The sequence below is a fragment of the Silurus aristotelis genome (assembly GCF_946808225.1).
Source record: "Silurus aristotelis genome assembly, chromosome: 17".
Lineage (NCBI taxonomy): Eukaryota > Metazoa > Chordata > Actinopteri > Siluriformes > Siluridae > Silurus > Silurus aristotelis.
In genome coordinates this window covers 11,994,746-12,010,851 of record NC_139590.1, presented here as the reverse complement: position 1 = coordinate 12,010,851, position 16,106 = coordinate 11,994,746, and the positions used below count along the sequence as shown (strand labels likewise).

The 16,106-nt window shown below is 38.0% G+C and overlaps 3 protein-coding genes and 1 long non-coding RNA gene across 4 annotated transcripts; 2 read left to right on the top strand and 2 right to left on the bottom strand.

Annotated features, from left to right (window-relative positions):
* The first annotated feature begins 936 nt into the window (after positions 1-936).
* Positions 937-4,072, top strand: hmox1a (heme oxygenase 1a). Its single transcript, XM_083566701.1, has 6 exons — positions 937-1,102; positions 1,486-1,597; positions 1,797-2,012; positions 2,536-2,808; positions 3,680-3,725; positions 3,818-4,072. The coding sequence occupies exons 1-6, from the start codon at positions 1,077-1,079 to the stop codon at positions 3,946-3,948; spliced, it is 804 nt and encodes a 267-aa protein (XP_083422827.1). The 5' UTR covers positions 937-1,076; the 3' UTR covers positions 3,949-4,072.
* Positions 4,073-4,220: 148 nt separating this feature from the next.
* On the bottom strand, positions 4,221-10,085 carry mcm5 (minichromosome maintenance complex component 5). The gene is made up of 16 exons (XM_083566649.1): positions 9,749-10,085; positions 9,359-9,485; positions 9,048-9,176; positions 8,073-8,245; positions 7,792-7,947; positions 7,511-7,680; positions 7,034-7,205; positions 6,839-6,950; positions 6,597-6,740; positions 6,431-6,496; positions 6,163-6,339; positions 5,943-6,055; positions 5,620-5,748; positions 5,307-5,449; positions 5,022-5,149; positions 4,221-4,713 (listed from the first exon to the last, which is right to left on the bottom strand). Exons 1-16 carry the CDS (start codon positions 9,916-9,918, stop codon positions 4,612-4,614), a joined length of 2,211 nt encoding a protein of 736 aa, XP_083422775.1. The 5' UTR covers positions 9,919-10,085; the 3' UTR covers positions 4,221-4,611.
* Positions 10,086-10,863: 778 nt separating this feature from the next.
* On the bottom strand, positions 10,864-15,167 carry gcat (glycine C-acetyltransferase). Its single transcript, XM_083566801.1, has 9 exons — positions 14,817-15,167; positions 13,918-14,048; positions 13,721-13,822; positions 12,865-13,011; positions 12,628-12,782; positions 12,323-12,405; positions 11,685-11,856; positions 11,315-11,436; positions 10,864-11,194 (listed from the first exon to the last, which is right to left on the bottom strand). Exons 1-9 carry the CDS (start codon positions 15,034-15,036, stop codon positions 11,043-11,045), a joined length of 1,284 nt encoding a protein of 427 aa, XP_083422927.1. The 5' UTR covers positions 15,037-15,167; the 3' UTR covers positions 10,864-11,042.
* On the top strand, positions 11,283-15,054 carry LOC310740271. Its single transcript, XR_014537614.1, has 2 exons — positions 11,283-13,112; positions 13,350-15,054. It is a non-coding gene; the product is annotated as an uncharacterized lncRNA (long non-coding RNA).
* Positions 15,168-16,106: the final 939 nt, after the last annotated feature.

Sequence of the window (16,106 nt, the reverse complement as noted above, 5' to 3'; positions counted from 1 at the left end):
CATGGACTCTAGAGGCTCAAGACAGTCACACACAGTCACTGTACTATCACACTGCCAGAATTGAAATCACAAAGTTAGCTGGTTCCCCTTATAACTACACTGAATTACAGGGGTATCACTGATGGATGTGATTGCAGGATGATTCCAATGTATGTAGAGGATCAGAGAAAACCCTAGGAATAAAAAGTGTTTACAAGAACAATGAATGGAAACAATTTTCTTGTGCCCCTGCACTAATCAGGATGATAATGGTTTTAATGCTCAAAATCTAAAATACTAATCATTCACAATTCTATAAATTCATTCAATCCTATGTGACTACAGTTCAGTAAATCCTAATATAAAATTATTCATGCCTCTTGCAAACCACTCATTTTTGTTTAAATGTAGTTAAGGAGATCCTCCAACTTAATCTTACAGAAATTTGCCCTATCGATATGCATGCTTTTTTTTTTTCATTGTCATGGTTTCATGTTCCTCATTGTTGAGTCATGTTAAGATGCTGATTTTTTCCCCACAACATCAAACTGAACAATGACAGATCCAACTACAGTCATCAGAATTTGATAAACAATGGTTTAAAGTGGTGCTGTCAGTGTATAAAAGGAAACGGTGGACAAACTTACACTTATAAAGAACATCTTATTAATTTTTATCACCACATTATTTGTGTAAAGCTGCTTTGAGACAATTTTTATACAAATAAAAACGTATTAAATTAAATTGAATTGAATAATTATTAGATTAAAACACAGTCTAAATTGACATTTTATGGAATTGTCTTGTAGCATATAATACCCCAGGGCCACTACGCTTATTCATATCTACATTGTGTCCACTCATGATAAATTTTACCATGTGAGATATGAGTCAGCCTACTCAGTTCCTATTTAGCAATCCAACGAGAGGGAAGTGGATATAAAAAGACAGAGGTGGTGAACAAATCATAGTTAATCTCAGGCTGGAAGAAGTGGCTGCACGTTTATTTGCCAAAAACTATCAATCCTCTAGCAGCAGAAGACCTTGTTGCATCAAATTATCAAAGATTACCAGGTTCTAAATCTAATACCACAAAGATGAAAGGAGCAAACAGGATTGGAAGGTAAGCAGATGATCATTTTTATTAACAAATTGTTCCACACTATGCTTCATTAATACATAAAGGAAACAGAAGAATTCTGTTGGATTACTAAAAAAGAGGAAACTTTAGAAGAACGCTCGGCATATAAAGAAGTGCAATATTTAAACTATTTATGTGCAATTTGTTCCTCTTATATATCATTGAGGAATAATAAAAATGTGCAGATTTGTTGTGTGCATAAAAAATGTATGATGTTGAACTATTGGAATGATTATTTATTGAATTGACCATCGATATTTTGTAAATTCTTTGTATAGCTGTAAATGTATTTAAAGTTGTTACTTGATGTGAATACAGTAAATGTGATGTGCACAGTAAAGTTTGTATTTGCTGCTTGTCCACAGCGATCTGTCAGAGCAGATAAAAGAGGTGACCAAAGATAACCATGTGCGTGCTGAGAACACCCAGCTAATGCTCAACTACCAAAAAGGACAGATCACTCTGCCGCAGTATAAGGTGAACATGATCAGCAAGAACTTCACCTTACCCAGTTAAATAGTTCAGTAAACTTTATTGGACATGATCATCAATATTTTTTATATACTAACAATTCCAAAAGAAGTGAACACTAAATCTCACACTCATCAGTAGTAAAACCAGTTCTGTAATTCACATATTCATTTGTCACAGATTTCCTTTTTTGTATTGTTTACAGATTCTTCTGTGCTCCCTGTATGAGATCTACCGAGCACTAGAGTCGGAGCTAGACAGGAACTCAAGTCACCCAGCTGTGGAGCCCATTTACTTCCCTCAGGAGTTGGCCAGATTGGAGCCCCTTGAAAGGGATCTTGAGTATTTCTTTGGGCCACAGTGGAGAAAACAAGTTATAGTACCTGCAGCAACACACAAATACGCAGAGAGGCTCAGAGAGGTATGGCTTTAATTAGTTACCAAATTAAACAGCAAATTTTTAAAAACTGTTTTCATTTGACTGGTGCTATTATCTGATTTAGGAGATGTGTCTGTACCTAAACATATAAAAGACAAAGTCAAATTGAAAAAAAAAAACAGTCACTCTATCACAAATCCAATGATCTAAACTAGGGGCCTAGCATTTTTCTAACAAAGACTTAAAATACAACCACCTCCAGTACACAATGTTCATCAATGCGAAATTCCCATTTCTTTTTTTTTTACCCAGAATCTGATTCTAGTAAATAAGGATATGAAAGTGCCACATGAATCATAACTACAGTACACTTATAGAATAGGGGTTTCTCACAGATTTAGCTTTCTAAAGCAGAACTTGTTGCCTTTTTCGAAAAATAGAATACACCTTGTTATAATACTTTTAGACAACCCCTTTAACTTACAAGAAACCCTTCTTTTGTAAAATATGTATCATGCTTGTACAGTCATGTCTTTCTAATCTTATTATTCTTCCTGTAATTCAGATTGGCAAAAGCAATCCAAATCTCCTCGTCGCTCATGCTTACACCCGATATCTGGGAGACTTGTCAGGAGGCCAGGTCCTGGGAAAAATTACACAGAAAACTTTGGGACTAAATAGCAACGAGGGTGTGGCATTCTTCTCATTTCCTGGAGTGACAAGTCCTCATCGCTTTAAGCAGCTTTACAGGAGCAGAATGAACAGCATTGAGTTGAGTGAGGAGGAGCGCAGGAAGGTTCTGGATGAAGCTGTCAGGGCCTTCGAGTTTAACATTGAGGTATGCTAAACTTGAACTCAGGCATGAGATTTTGTAATGGTTTAATTTGTGTAAAATATAAGTAGAATGTACTAAAAAGAGTTACAGAAAGATATGTCTGATTAATATATATATATTTTTTGTGTACGTTTACAATATGACAAACCGCTGGGGTAAAAAAAAAACAATTTGATATCAGTTATCATACAACATTGTTAACTGGTAATGTTGCTTCAGCATTCTCCTATTAGGGGTCGCCACAGCGGATCATCTGTCTCCATACCCCTCTGTCCTCTACATCTGCCTCTTTCACAACAACTACCTGCATGTCTTCCCTCACCACATCTATAACCTCCTCCTTGTCCTTCCTCTTTTCCTCCTTCCTCAGCATTCTCCTACTGATAGCATTAATTATTTATAGTATATTATTTATAGAGTAGCAATCATTTGGATCAATGGACAGATTTACAAAATTTACAACTAATGAAATAAACAAACAGGATACAATCTTAACTTGATAAACAATTATAGATGATTATCAATGAATACTAACAAAGGACATGTAAAACTAATACTTTAAATAGTCCTTTGCTTTATCATTCACAAATCAATGGTAGCACAGATTTCGACAGTCAGATCTAGCAATTCGATTCACCAGATTTAGATGCAAATACAGAAATACATTGAATATAGTCAACTAAAGTCAAAATTTGGGGGATCTGTTCCTCAAAAAAAATCATTGAGTGTCTTCACATTCCTGTACTACTGAATTCTAGCTCTTTTGAACAGAGGGGTAGCAAAAGCAGTCATTTTTTGCTATGATATGTAATCTTGCTGTACTTTTATAATGAACAATAATAAAAAAAAAAAAATCATGTTCTCTTAATGTTAGGTTTTTGATGACCTTCAAAAAATGTTAAGCATCACAGAGGCTTCGGGTAAGTATTAAATTAGTCTTATTAAAATGTACTTATATATAAATATATAAATTTAATCACCTATAGAAAAATAATTCCCCTTTTTTGTTTAGGTGGCAGTGGAAATCAAAATGGACAAACCACACCATTAACAGCCATTTCAGGCTCTCCAGTCATTCAGTTTACATTAGGACTTGGTGTTGTACTGGCAACTGTTGCAATGGGAGTCTATGCTGCTTTTTGAATATTTATACAGAATATAAGAAACAGTTTTACTTTGCATTTGGAATAAGAAATTGATTACAAACTAAAACTGCTTTAAATACAGCATATTTCTGACCAATTGTTATGAAATTAAAAAAAGTAAAGTCATTCAATGATCCATTTAAATTTGTTTGTGACAGAATTGTGATTTTGTAAATATGTTACTAATAAAATAAACATTTACATAAATATCTACTATGAACAAAGAGTGCAAAAAAAACCAAGGGGAAGTAACAGCACACAAAGGTCATGAACTTTTAACATTGCTTTACTTACACTTCTTAAACAAAGAAAAAAAAACCATGAGAATATTCTCAGTGGAAAAGCCCTCAAATTGAGAGCTCATCACAATCATGGAGTTTAATAGCATAATTATGAGTCTGATGATGGTAAAAAGCACAATCTTTAAACCACATAGTGCATATGTGCTACAGATAGAATGAACAATTATGCATGAAAATATCCAACAATTACGCATGAAAATATCCAACAGTCTGATATTGTGAAAAGTGCACATCAGATACTGAACTATTTACAAAAGATAGCACACTTTCTATTGAAAAAGGATTCACAAAGACTTTAATAAATTTTTTTTATGATATTCATCTGTTTATTGCCTTTTTAGCAAACATACAGTCCCCATCTACTTGACCCTGTACAGCACCTTCCTCTGCATGCGGTGCTGCAGTTCTCCTCTCCTTAGCATCAGATGAAGGACCTTATAAATGGCATGCTCAGGGTATTTCTGTTCAAAGACAAGAAAGAGAAGATTGTTAGAGTGGTATTGCTTTTGAAGCTGTAGTAATGCTGATGAAAAATGCCACCATTTCGCACAAGGAAAAGTTTCCTAGTGGCATCTTTCTGTACAGATTACAGTAAGACATCTAAAATGAGACATTTACCACAATGAATTGGGGCTCTGTAGTAACAAAGAAAAAGAACCAAAGCAGGTAGAATAAACTTTTAAAAAAAGTATTAATTAAACAAAAAATAAGAACAGAGAAAAAAAATACCCCAGGGTAAAACATTTGTAAACCTCAGGTGTTTTCTCACCTGTTTGGCAAAGTCCTGTACAATGCTGTGCTCAGAAACCTGAGAACCAATGGCAAAACGCCTCTTTAACTGCTTCTCAATGCGGGAGATCATTTCCTGATCCTCCTGAGTGGTAAAACCCTCCACACCTGAAAACAGGAGTGACATTACACAGTATTAGTGAAAATATCATGTACACATACTATATACTTAATCCAAACACTACATCTCATGAATATTAGATTGTGATCTCCAATATTTTACTTTAATCAATACCACAGTAAACCCGATGTGAAAAAGACTTACCCGAAAGGCTACCAGACAGTGCAGCATCCAGTGTAGACACCTGGAAAAGTCGGAGAGACTCATCCACCTCCTCTTCTCCAGCTATCGCTTGTAGCTTCATCTTTGCCAGGGACTCAGCAATGCGTACAACTGCTTCCAACTGCCTGTAAGCAAGCAAGCAAAAAAACTTCATACAGTCATCTTACAAAGTACTTTAAAGCTTAGAAATTGTATCAGACTAATTGAATGGAAAGCATTGCGGTCAAATTTTACAGCAGAGAGTCATAGCAAGCTTATTGTGCTAAAATGCACAAATGAGACTTTATGCCATTACCTGACAGTGATTGGGATAGAGGCTCTGCGAACGCTCTCACGTTCATGCTCCCTCGCACCGCTACGCATCACCACATAGCGATTCTTCAGCTTCTCTGCTGCAGCCGCAGACAAACGAGGACCACATTTTCTGTTAAAATACAATCATTTAACACATTTGAAGTGATACAGTGCTGTTAGAAGTTAAAGATCTTTCAAAGATCATAATTTAGCCACAATTTAAATTGATCAAAACTATAATCTACACTTCAGGCCAGAGATGAGAATGTTATAGTACAATTGTTAATCTTTAATGCTGTATAGCCGGAAGGGAAGTACACTTACGATCTGGCATAAGCAATGTATTTCTTCAACAAGGCCAAAGGAATCTCTCCTTCCACCCCCTCTGTCTGAGTCTGAGCGCTGAGATGGACGTTCATCACGTGGCGTGCCAGTGTCTAAGAACACAAAACATGTATAATTAAAAAAATATTTGGTTAAGGCTCATTAGACATATCCGTTCACAAGTTCTACTTAAATTAGTAGCACCAGTATTTCCACCCACCATGTCTCTCTGCTGATCATGCTGATCTTTGATGATGAAGATCATGTCAAAACGAGACAAGATTGTGGGCATGAAATCGATATTGTCCTCGCCCTTTGTGTCATCCCATCTGCCAAACACAGAGTTGGCAGCCGCCAGAACAGAACATCGAGAGTTCAGAGTGGTAGTGATGCCCGCCTAGAGACAGCGTGACAGAACATCAGTAACACATCAAATGCAAGAAGTCACACAGCAAAAGAAAGAGCAAAACAGAACAGTCTCTCTGTACCTTGGCAATAGAAATTGTCTGCTGCTCCATCGCTTCATGAATAGCTACTCTGTCATCTTCCCTCATCTAGAAAGACTTGAAAATGTAAGAATCCAAACAACACAGGAAGACACTAGCAAACTCAACAGTCCATAGGTTTAAGAAATATGTACCACTTAAGCTCTACCTTGTCAAACTCATCAATGCACACAACACCCCCATCAGCCAGCACCATAGCGCCACCCTCCATGATAAAGCCACGTGTGTTTGGGTCTCTGAGCACAGATGCTGTTAGACCAGCTGCACTGCTGCCCTTTCCTGAAGTATAAACCTAAGACACAAGAGCACAACCTTTAAAACAGTACTAAAAATAAGGAGTATTCAGGGGCAATGCAAGTGTAGTTAAAACTAATTTGGCATTCAGCATACCCCAATAGGAGAACATCTCTCCACAAACTTTAGCAGCTGAGACTTAGCTGTGCCAGGGTCTCCAAGCATCAGCAGATTAATATCACCTCTGCGAGTAAGACCATCTGGCAACCTAATCAAAAACAAAAAATGTATATTTGTGATTAATGTGTTCATCTATATGTATTTGTTCTAGTCAAATAAATAACTACTCACCTCTTTCTGGAGCCCCCAAACAGGAGGCAAGCAATGGCCTTTTTAAGATCATCACTGCCATATATAGAGGGCGCCAGAGAGCGAGCAATGGATTCATAGACAGAGGGGGAAGAAGCCAGTGCACGCAACTCCTCCTCTTCCTGAGGAGATACTGATCCTGTGGCTCCACGACCTAGACAAATGGTGGAAAAAGGAAACAAGAATACATTTTAAAAAATGGTTCGCAAAACAACAAGGTATGCTCAAGTTAAGTCAAGAGGCTTTTATTGTCATTTCTACTATACACAGTGGTACACAGTAAAATCAAGACAACGTTCCTCCAGAACCCTGGTGCTACACTAAACAATAAAGCTACAACACAAGCTACATAAAGTGCATTGAGTGAAACCTGCTATTTAAAAAAAAAAAAATTTTTATTACATTTTAAAAAAAGGTACACAATGCAGACCGGATTAAACACGAACTATTTGTACACACCTGCTCCTTCTGTGTCCACTTCAATACCCACTACACGCAGGTACGCAGCGCGAATGCCCACACCAGCCCCTTTATCCCGACCTTTGCCCTTGGGCTGAGCCACTTTCTTAATGGAGTAGATGCCCATGATGGTCACTCGGTTCCCAGGAACTACACGATCACACAGGTACCTACAAAAAGATCAGGATTGACTATTTAGACAATTTATTGCAACATCCACAGAAGACATTTGGAAAGAGACTGTAACAGCATATACATCAAATGAAGCTGCACATGCATACCGGTCACAGTAGAGCTGCATATGTCGTGGCATTTCTCCATGAGGCACAGCATCGGGTGACTCCTGCAGACGGAGGGTCTGAAAGTCCACACACACGCACCGGTCTGGGATGATGAAGTAGGGATCGACGGGACACTTTACACGACCTGCTTGCTCACTACGGAAGAGGAGAAAGTAGAACCTCTCATGAATTATTCTCTTACAGTAAACATGTATTACGTGCACCTACAAAAATTAAGTCTTATCTTAAGTCTTATGATTGAGAAACGCAAAGAGACTCACGTGTTGCACTTGCGAGGCAAAGCGTAACCCTGTAGGCCAGGTGGCAGAGGAATGTTACTGATGACAGCACGGCAGCCCCGGCACTGCAGGCACACTCTCGTGGCTTTTGCCCTCACAGCTGAGGAGGAAATGATGATACCAGGAATCTTTACCAGACGGGACACCTGTTCCGACTGCAGGACAGAAGAATCATAAAACCACAGTTAATACACAATACTGGTATACACACACAGCAATGCTTAAATCTGATGCATGAGAAGGCTTTGACTAATTTTTATATAATAGCAGCTCTGACCACAGTTATGGCTAATACTTTTTTCGGCTTCTCCCATCAGGGGTCGCCACAGCGGACCATCTGCATGTTTGATTTGGCACATGTTTCTACGCTGAATGCCCTTCCTAACGCAACCCTCCCCATTTATCCGGGCTTGGGACCGGCACTAAGGCTTGTTCAACCCTAATGGCTGGGGTTGGTTCCCTGACCAGGGATCAAACCCGGGCCGCAGTGGTGAGAGCGCCGCATCCTAACCACTAGACCACCAGGGAACCTGACCACAGTTATGGCTAATAAACATTTGAAAACTATTTTAATTTGCATCTCCTAATATACTGTTTTTCTATGGTAGCATCACGGACAATTGCTCTCAAACAAATATTATATTCGATAAGTTGAGACTTTTATTATGAATTAAATGTCAATGCTTTGTAACTGTCAGAAGTGACTTTTCTCAATACAGAAAAAGTCAGAGCTTTGTGTTTTTCGCAGGAACAATAGCGGTTTATACATAATGTTAAAGCGCTGGTGCAAACAACTTCTGTATAAGAAGAATGAAGTATTTTGGAACGTGTAATTACTTGCATTGTAGCAAGTGGTCATTCATTTCTCTATATAAATATTCCCTGATATATTTTATTCCATACATATACATTTTTGTTACGTTGCATAGTGGTGTTAAACACATTTCTGCATCTCACCTTGAGACTGCGAATAGACGCAGGATGGGCATCGCTCTTCAGCATCACCTGTATGTCCTGCACAGTCTCTTCCCCTAATGGCCTTGGGCGTGTGACCTCATCAGCGACTTCTTGTGCTGCCTCTTCGAGCTATCATAGCATTTTAAAACATTTTTAATCTCAATTAAAACAAAAACATGACCAAAATTCAAGAAAGGTTTGCAAACAATGTCATTTTTAAGTGATAAAACATGCAACATTTCATTGGCTGGTTGCAGATTCATGCATGAGTGTGTCTGAGTTTTCCTCATGTGTGTGAAGGCTGATCTCACCAGAGGCAGGTTCTCCGTGGGGAGCTTGTACAGGCAATCTGAGAGATCCTCCTCAAAACTAGCCAAATCCTCCATTTCCACCTCGATCCAATACTCTCCAAGAGTATAACGTCTCTTGAGTTCATCTCTGCAGAAAATGGCCGAACAATAAACAAAGGGATTAGAGATAGCACACTACACAATCAACACAACTGAATATAAAACACAAATAATCAACAAAAACAAACTTTAGATGATAGTGTTGATAAATAAAAACAATGTATAATGGGAGTTCGGTGAACAGTTAAAAAAAATAAAAAAGAAGGAACAAAAGAGAGATAGATAGATCTCATGTTTTACAGTAACAACAAATTAAGATTTATTTTATTCGGATTATTTTCTTTCTTGTACCTGTATTTGTAGGTAAAGCCGGTTCGATCGGTACCGACTCTGAACTGTCTCAGAAACTCCCGAAAGCGCTTTTTGATCTGACTGCGTTTTACAGTCCCTTCATCCCCGATGCCTTCTCCTCCACCGAAGCTGTCACTGTAGTAAACTCCGGGATCGTCAAATCCAGACATCTTCTTCTCTTTAAATCACGAACTTGAAAATATAATAACTAAGTAACTATTTGCTGGTTGCACGATATAACACAAAACTCCAGCACACTCACAAAATGACTGCCACGCTGCTATTTTTCCCGGCAAAACTTTTGCGCCCGCCTCGGTTTTGCAGCCTGACTCCACCCACTGCTCACAAACCGATTGTCTCATTGGTTCGCCGACTCGAGCGGGTCAAAAAAGGCGTGGCTAAGCGACTCTCGTGGCGCGAAAACGTCTGCTCTATGAACAATAATGGCGTTTGCCAAAAGGGGTTATGTGTAAAATGGCTCCCTCCTGGGTGGCTATAGGAGTTAATGTGACCATATGTTTTTACCTCAGGATTATTACTTTCGGCGTTAAGAATCAGAAACATATGTTGAATATATATATTTTTACGTTTTAATGACTTTATTTTGATTTTGGCTTGTAAAAAGCTTAGCTATATCAAGTGCAGTCATCAGAGACTGATCTTTACAGAATATTTTTTGCTTAATTTCGAATATAGATCATACTTTCTCTCTATATATGTTAAGTGATATCAATGTAAGCTTAAAATCCACTATATTGGGCAAAAATAAAAATAAAATTATTTTGCCAAAAATCATATAGGGTTCTTGGTTTCTCACGAGTTTGAGGAATCCCCTGTAACTATCTGTCAGCATCATATTATTCTAGAAATCATTATTATTATAAAAGTTAGGATAAATGTTATGCTTCATTATTCAGCAATTTACTGAGGTTCATGTATGCAGAAGTGAACAAAAACTATTTAAATGACATCCTTTTTAAACAAATACACAATGAGTAAAATGTGACAGAATTATGAGTGTTTCAGAAGACATGGACAATAATCAGATTACTCTGAGTGTTTTTATATACTTATATTAAAACAAACAAACAAACAGGCAAAAACTGCAAATAAAATATTGAGAAAAGCATTTATTAGTGCAAAGTTGTTTATTTTCACCCTACGCATCTCAGCAGAATTGTCAAACTAATATTAAGTCCCTCATTGTAACAGTTAGTTTACCCAACTTTTCTTGTCAAGTAAGGCTGGTAAAGGCATCCAGTTCTACTAATATCTTAGAGAATGTAGTAAAAATCTATGATATAACTCCATGCTTTCGGCCAGTCTGTATGAAGGCCTCTACGGCACGATCGATGTCTGATTCAGTGTGTGCAGCTGAGATCTGGACTCGGATACGAGCTTTTCCTTTGGGAACCACGGGATAGGAGAATCCAATTACATACACTCCTGAGTTAAAGAAACATGATGGAAATATATTAGCTGAAATAGGCACATTCTGTATATATTCCCTTTTTTTTTCATCAAATATCAAAAATACTAATAATGCTGTTAAACCAGAGGTCTTACCAAGTTTAAGCATGTCATCAGATATGATGGAAGCCAGGCGAGCATCTCCAAGCATCACAGGACAAATGGGATGAGCCGTGCCTGCGATGGTGAACCCTGCCTGTGTCATGCTGTTTCTAAACCTGGTGAATGTAATTGGAAACATGTTTTCATTTAATTTTATTTTGGCCAAGGTGTTATAAAACATACAAATCTGGATGAAGTACTTTGACACAAGAGCATTCTAAAAAAAATTTTATTCAGCATAAGGATCATTCTGTGACAATTATTTACTGGTTGCCCAACAACAGAAAGCTTATCTATCTGCCACTATGAGATAAACCCTAGCCTGTAAAAGTCTCCCTGCAGAGCTCCTTTAATTTCATCCTACCTCATGGTTTTGGAAGCCATGCTCTGTGCAATTTCATTAGATGCCAGCAGTAATTCCACTGCACGAGTGGCAGAGCCCACCACCGGCGGTGGAAGAGAATTGGAAAAGAGATAAGGACGAGAACGCTGCCGGAGTAGGTCAATTAAAGGTTTCGGTCCCACTGTGTAACCACCTGAAAATGTGAAAGGACTTCTTTATGACTAAGCATATAGCATATCAAAAACAAATATTAAAACACACTGCAAAGTCAATACTGGTCCTCACAAAACTATGGTAGCATTCCATTAGCAAACGTTATTAGCCCTCTCATAATTTTGACATTAGTATTATAACAGCTCCTTCTTGTGTAATTTGTTTATTTAAATTTCTCCTCCATAAATCTGCTACTAAATACAAAATTGCAGTTACAAGATGTATAAAAACAATACTGATTAATTAAAATGATAAATCCAATTTATCTTCTGAAATTACAAATACAGCAACGTAATTAACGTTAACCATTCACATTTTGTGTGTGAATGTCGATGATGAGTCAAAGAGATGTAGGAGAAAAAAAAAACACATACACATAAATCAATATCCGAAACATCACCAGACCCACTTTATCTGGAGATGAACCAAGTTGTAGCAAAACCTACCTGCTGCTCCACCAAGAGCTTTTCCCAGAGTAGAATTCACTATGTGCACTCTGTCCATTACCCCCAGCAGCTCATCAGTACCACTAAGTAAAAAAAAAAATTTACTTAGAATTATTACACTAGACAGCATGTAAAGTAATAGTCCAACCTTCAGTGAGGGAGTTGTTTTTAATAGCAGGGTGATTATCTATGACACTGTTGAATCACAAAACTAAAATTTAGCTGTGCAGTATGCACTGTCTTTGATAAGATAAATAAATACTATACATTTAACAAGTGTCTCAAAATTGAATTTTTCTACTTACCGCCCACGAGGCCCCAAAAATCCAGTTGCATGGCATTCATCGATAAAGACCAATGCTCCATACTGCTCAGCAAGATCGCAAATACCTACCAGAGGAGCTACATCACCATCCATAGAGAACACTCCATCAGTTACTACCAGCCTCAGGCGGCAAGACTACGAATGGAAAAATAAGAAGTATGAAGGGATTTAAAACCAGTGCCTGCTTCTAAATATAAATACAACAACATGTATCTACCTGGGACTCCTTCAGCTTTTCCTCCAAATTATCCAGGTTCATGTGCTTGTAGCGGAACCTTTGTGCCCGACACAGTCTAATTCCATCAATGATTGAGGCATGGTTCAGTTCATCAGATAACACAGCATCATCCGGGCCCAGCAAAACCTAGAACAAACAAAAAAGATTTACATATTACATTTAAGAATATTTGACACATATATATAGCCTGGTTATGCATATATAGCACAATATTTTAAAATCTTAAAGTTTGACAAATAAATTTTCTTTCGGCTTTTCCCGTTAGGGGTCGCCACAGAGGAACATCCACATGTTTGATTTGGCTCATGTTTTTATGCTGGATGCCCTTCCTAATGCAACCCTCCCTATATATCCGGGCTTGGGACCGGCACTGAGTGGCTGGGGTTGGTTCCCTGACCGGGGATCGAACCCAGGCTGCAGCGATGAGAGCACCACATCCTAACCACTAGACCACCAGGGACTAGGCTTGACAAATGATAACTGCATTACTGTAGCTACCATACTAAGCAATAGTTCTAAAATTGCTCTCCTTCTAGCAAGCTCTTGCCTCTTGTAGTGTGTGAAATGCAGCAGGCGATTGTTTCGGATGAATAGAGTGCACACTCTGGAAGTGTGATGCACCACTATATAGTGCATTTAAACATACTTACAAACTTACATATATAGTAAACTGTTTTTGAGGCCATATGACTGCTGGGCAACTATCAATAAAAAAAATCTGAAGGCCCAGACACAAAATCACCCCAGCGAAGCCCTTGAGATGATTATATTACCAACAGAATGAGAAATAGAGCATATCTCTCATAATAAATATATGATTGGATAGTTGAAGTACCTCAAAGAGGCCAGCATTGGCATCAAAGCAGCTTGCATACAGGATGCAGTCTTCTCTTTCATGGAATTGAGCTAGCTTCTGCTCCAACTGCTTATGAAGCTCCTGGAGTAAAAAAAGAGAAATATTACTTGTCAAGTTACAAGTTACAGTTTCTTAAGTCATACTTAGTTTGTTTTCCAAATGATCTCCTTCTTCACCTGTGTCCCACAAATGAACCTGACTGAGCTCAGCCCAGCTCCATATTTCTGTAGTGCTTCAATTCCAGCCTGAATGACCTCTGGATGACTGGACAGGCCCAAGTAGTTATTAGCACAGAAGTTTAATATATCTGAAATGTGTACAGACATAAGAAAATAATCACATAAAAAATAGGGGTAAATTGCAGACAGCCATTAGGACAAAAAAGGTCAATGAGTTTGTGTTTGCAGAACAAATGAGAAAGCTAAGCTGTTGTGTTGATGATTTTAATAATGCCATTGTGGCTCTTTCAACACAAGAACAGAAAAAAAACAGACCTGCAAACCAAGCACGTGTAGCTAATGGGTGAAATGGTATATATTTTCTTGCACAATGAGAGATTCAGGAGAATACAGTATTAAACACCTTATATATTCTTGGTCGAAACAGTTTGGCTTTAAATACAGTGAAAAAACTCGTTGACATTTGGATAAGATTTGTAACTCATTTGCAGAAATTAAATGATTATGTAACAAAAACAGGTCTGATGCAATGACAGAAAAAAAAAATGGAAAGACCTTCCATGGTAGTGTTGTGACATTCCCATGTTATTTCCTGCACAATTGGGTAACAATGTCTAATCAATAATAAATGTTTCATTTGAAGCTTTTGTCATTATTTGTGGTGTTAAAGTCTTAATTTAGGGTGGTCACCCTTATGTACCCATGAAGAGTTATTCTATTTTTGTGTGGTTCTCTCAATATTTTAAGATCATAAAGTATTTTTCAACATAAAAAGCATATGCTTGTGTGCCTTCAAGACTTCTATCAAAGTTGAAAGTTAAGCAAATGTTCCAGATGCAATGACCAACTTTAATTTCGTGATTAAAGTAGTTTTCCAGTAAATGGCCACCGCTCACCGCCACGACTTCCCTCCACGTTGATATGCGGTCCCTGACTGGATGTGATCACTCTTTCACCCTTCCACGTCCCGGCAGCGCGGATCGTCTCCAGCTCGCCCTCCAGCACCGACCTCGCATGCGCCATTGCGGCGTACCCTCGACTCGATATTACATTCCGGCTCTTTAGGTAGTCTCTTAGAGGGGATTTAAGCTGACCAACAATCGCCCGCAGTGCCATGACGCTTCTGCTGTCAAAGCCGAGAGGAACGGGTACCACAAATCAACAGTGGAGCTGGATGACGCAATTGCACACTAACCTACTAATAAGTACACATAACCAGTGTATTTCTCTGTTTCCACCTATCACTCCATACTCTTTACTTGAGTGCATTAGTACGCGTGTACATTCTTGTGGGTGTAACCAAATTCCACCAATCAAAAGAAGCGTGGGCGTGGTCTGAATGAACTCTCTTCAAGCCGCGTTTGCACCACGAATAACCCAAGATTGTTTTGTGTGTTACGCGCATAACTGAACACAATAACGTGTATATAATAATAATAATAATAATAATAATAATAATAATAATAATGATGATGATGATGATGATGATGATGATGATGATTATTATTATTATTTAATTGCATTTCTTTTTTTTTATTTAATTACATATATAATAATAACAGAACTTAATTCACCATAATGCAGAATCAGTATGAGTTTAATTTATTGATGTATAGGGAAAATATCTGATTAAATCACCATACAACCATACAACGTGTTTCTACTTTCTGGTAGGGGACTCTTTTTTTAAAAGACCTTTAACTGTACACTAAACCAGACGGACGCTGCGTGGATGCCACTGTACGTATTACGTCATTTTGGCGGGAGTTCACACGCGAACGAATTGCGTCATTTGAGCGGGAAATCTGCCGGCGAGTAGCTTCTCTACCCCTGTGCACGGAGAACCCGCAGCATCTTACTAAGATAATTGGACCTTTTTTGCAAATTCCTTTTGTTTAATTTTTTAATTTAATTTAGTTTTGTTTGTTGCTGTGGCTAACGATGCGTTTATGCAGCGCATTTTGGATGTTACACTTTGTGTTTAATTTATTTGAAGAGCCAAAATGGATGACACAATGTTGGGACCAAATTTTTGCGTTTAATTGAAGGTAAGTAACATCACATGTCACTTGGTTTGCAGCACTTGCAGTAGTCAGAGAGAGAGAGAGAGAGAGAGAGAGAGAGAGAGAGAGAGACCAACTTATTAATTTATCGCGCATTTCACAATTGGTTTATTTTTATTAATT

Bases quoted from the DNA above. Each gene is read 5' to 3' on its own strand.
- mcm5 (XM_083566649.1), bottom strand. From the start codon at position 9,918: ATGTCTGGATTTGACGATCCCGGAGTTTACTACAGTGACAGCTTCGGT. The intron at 7,681-7,791 runs GTATGCATGTGC...ATCTTTTTGTAG, and splicing joins ATGCAGCTCTACTGTGACCG to GTACCTGTGTGATCGTGTAG. The intron at 5,450-5,619 runs GTAATGGCATAA...GCTTGCTTACAG, and splicing joins TCTATCCCAATCACTGTCAG to GCAGTTGGAAGCAGTTGTAC.
- hmox1a (XM_083566701.1), top strand. From the start codon at position 1,077: ATGAAAGGAGCAAACAGGATTGGAAG. The intron at 2,013-2,535 runs GTATGGCTTTAA...CCTGTAATTCAG, and splicing joins ACGCAGAGAGGCTCAGAGAG to ATTGGCAAAAGCAATCCAAA. The intron at 2,809-3,679 runs GTATGCTAAACT...TCTTAATGTTAG, and splicing joins CCTTCGAGTTTAACATTGAG to GTTTTTGATGACCTTCAAAA.
- gcat (XM_083566801.1), bottom strand. From the start codon at position 15,036: ATGGCACTGCGGGCGATTGTTGGTCAGCTTAAATCCCCTCTAAGAGAC. The intron at 13,823-13,917 runs GTGAAGAAGGAG...TTTTTACTCCAG, and splicing joins GGTTCATTTGTGGGACACAG to GAGCTTCATAAGCAGTTGGA. The intron at 12,406-12,627 runs GTAAGTAGAAAA...TTTTTTACTTAG, and splicing joins TTTTTGGGGCCTCGTGGGCG to TGGTACTGATGAGCTGCTGG.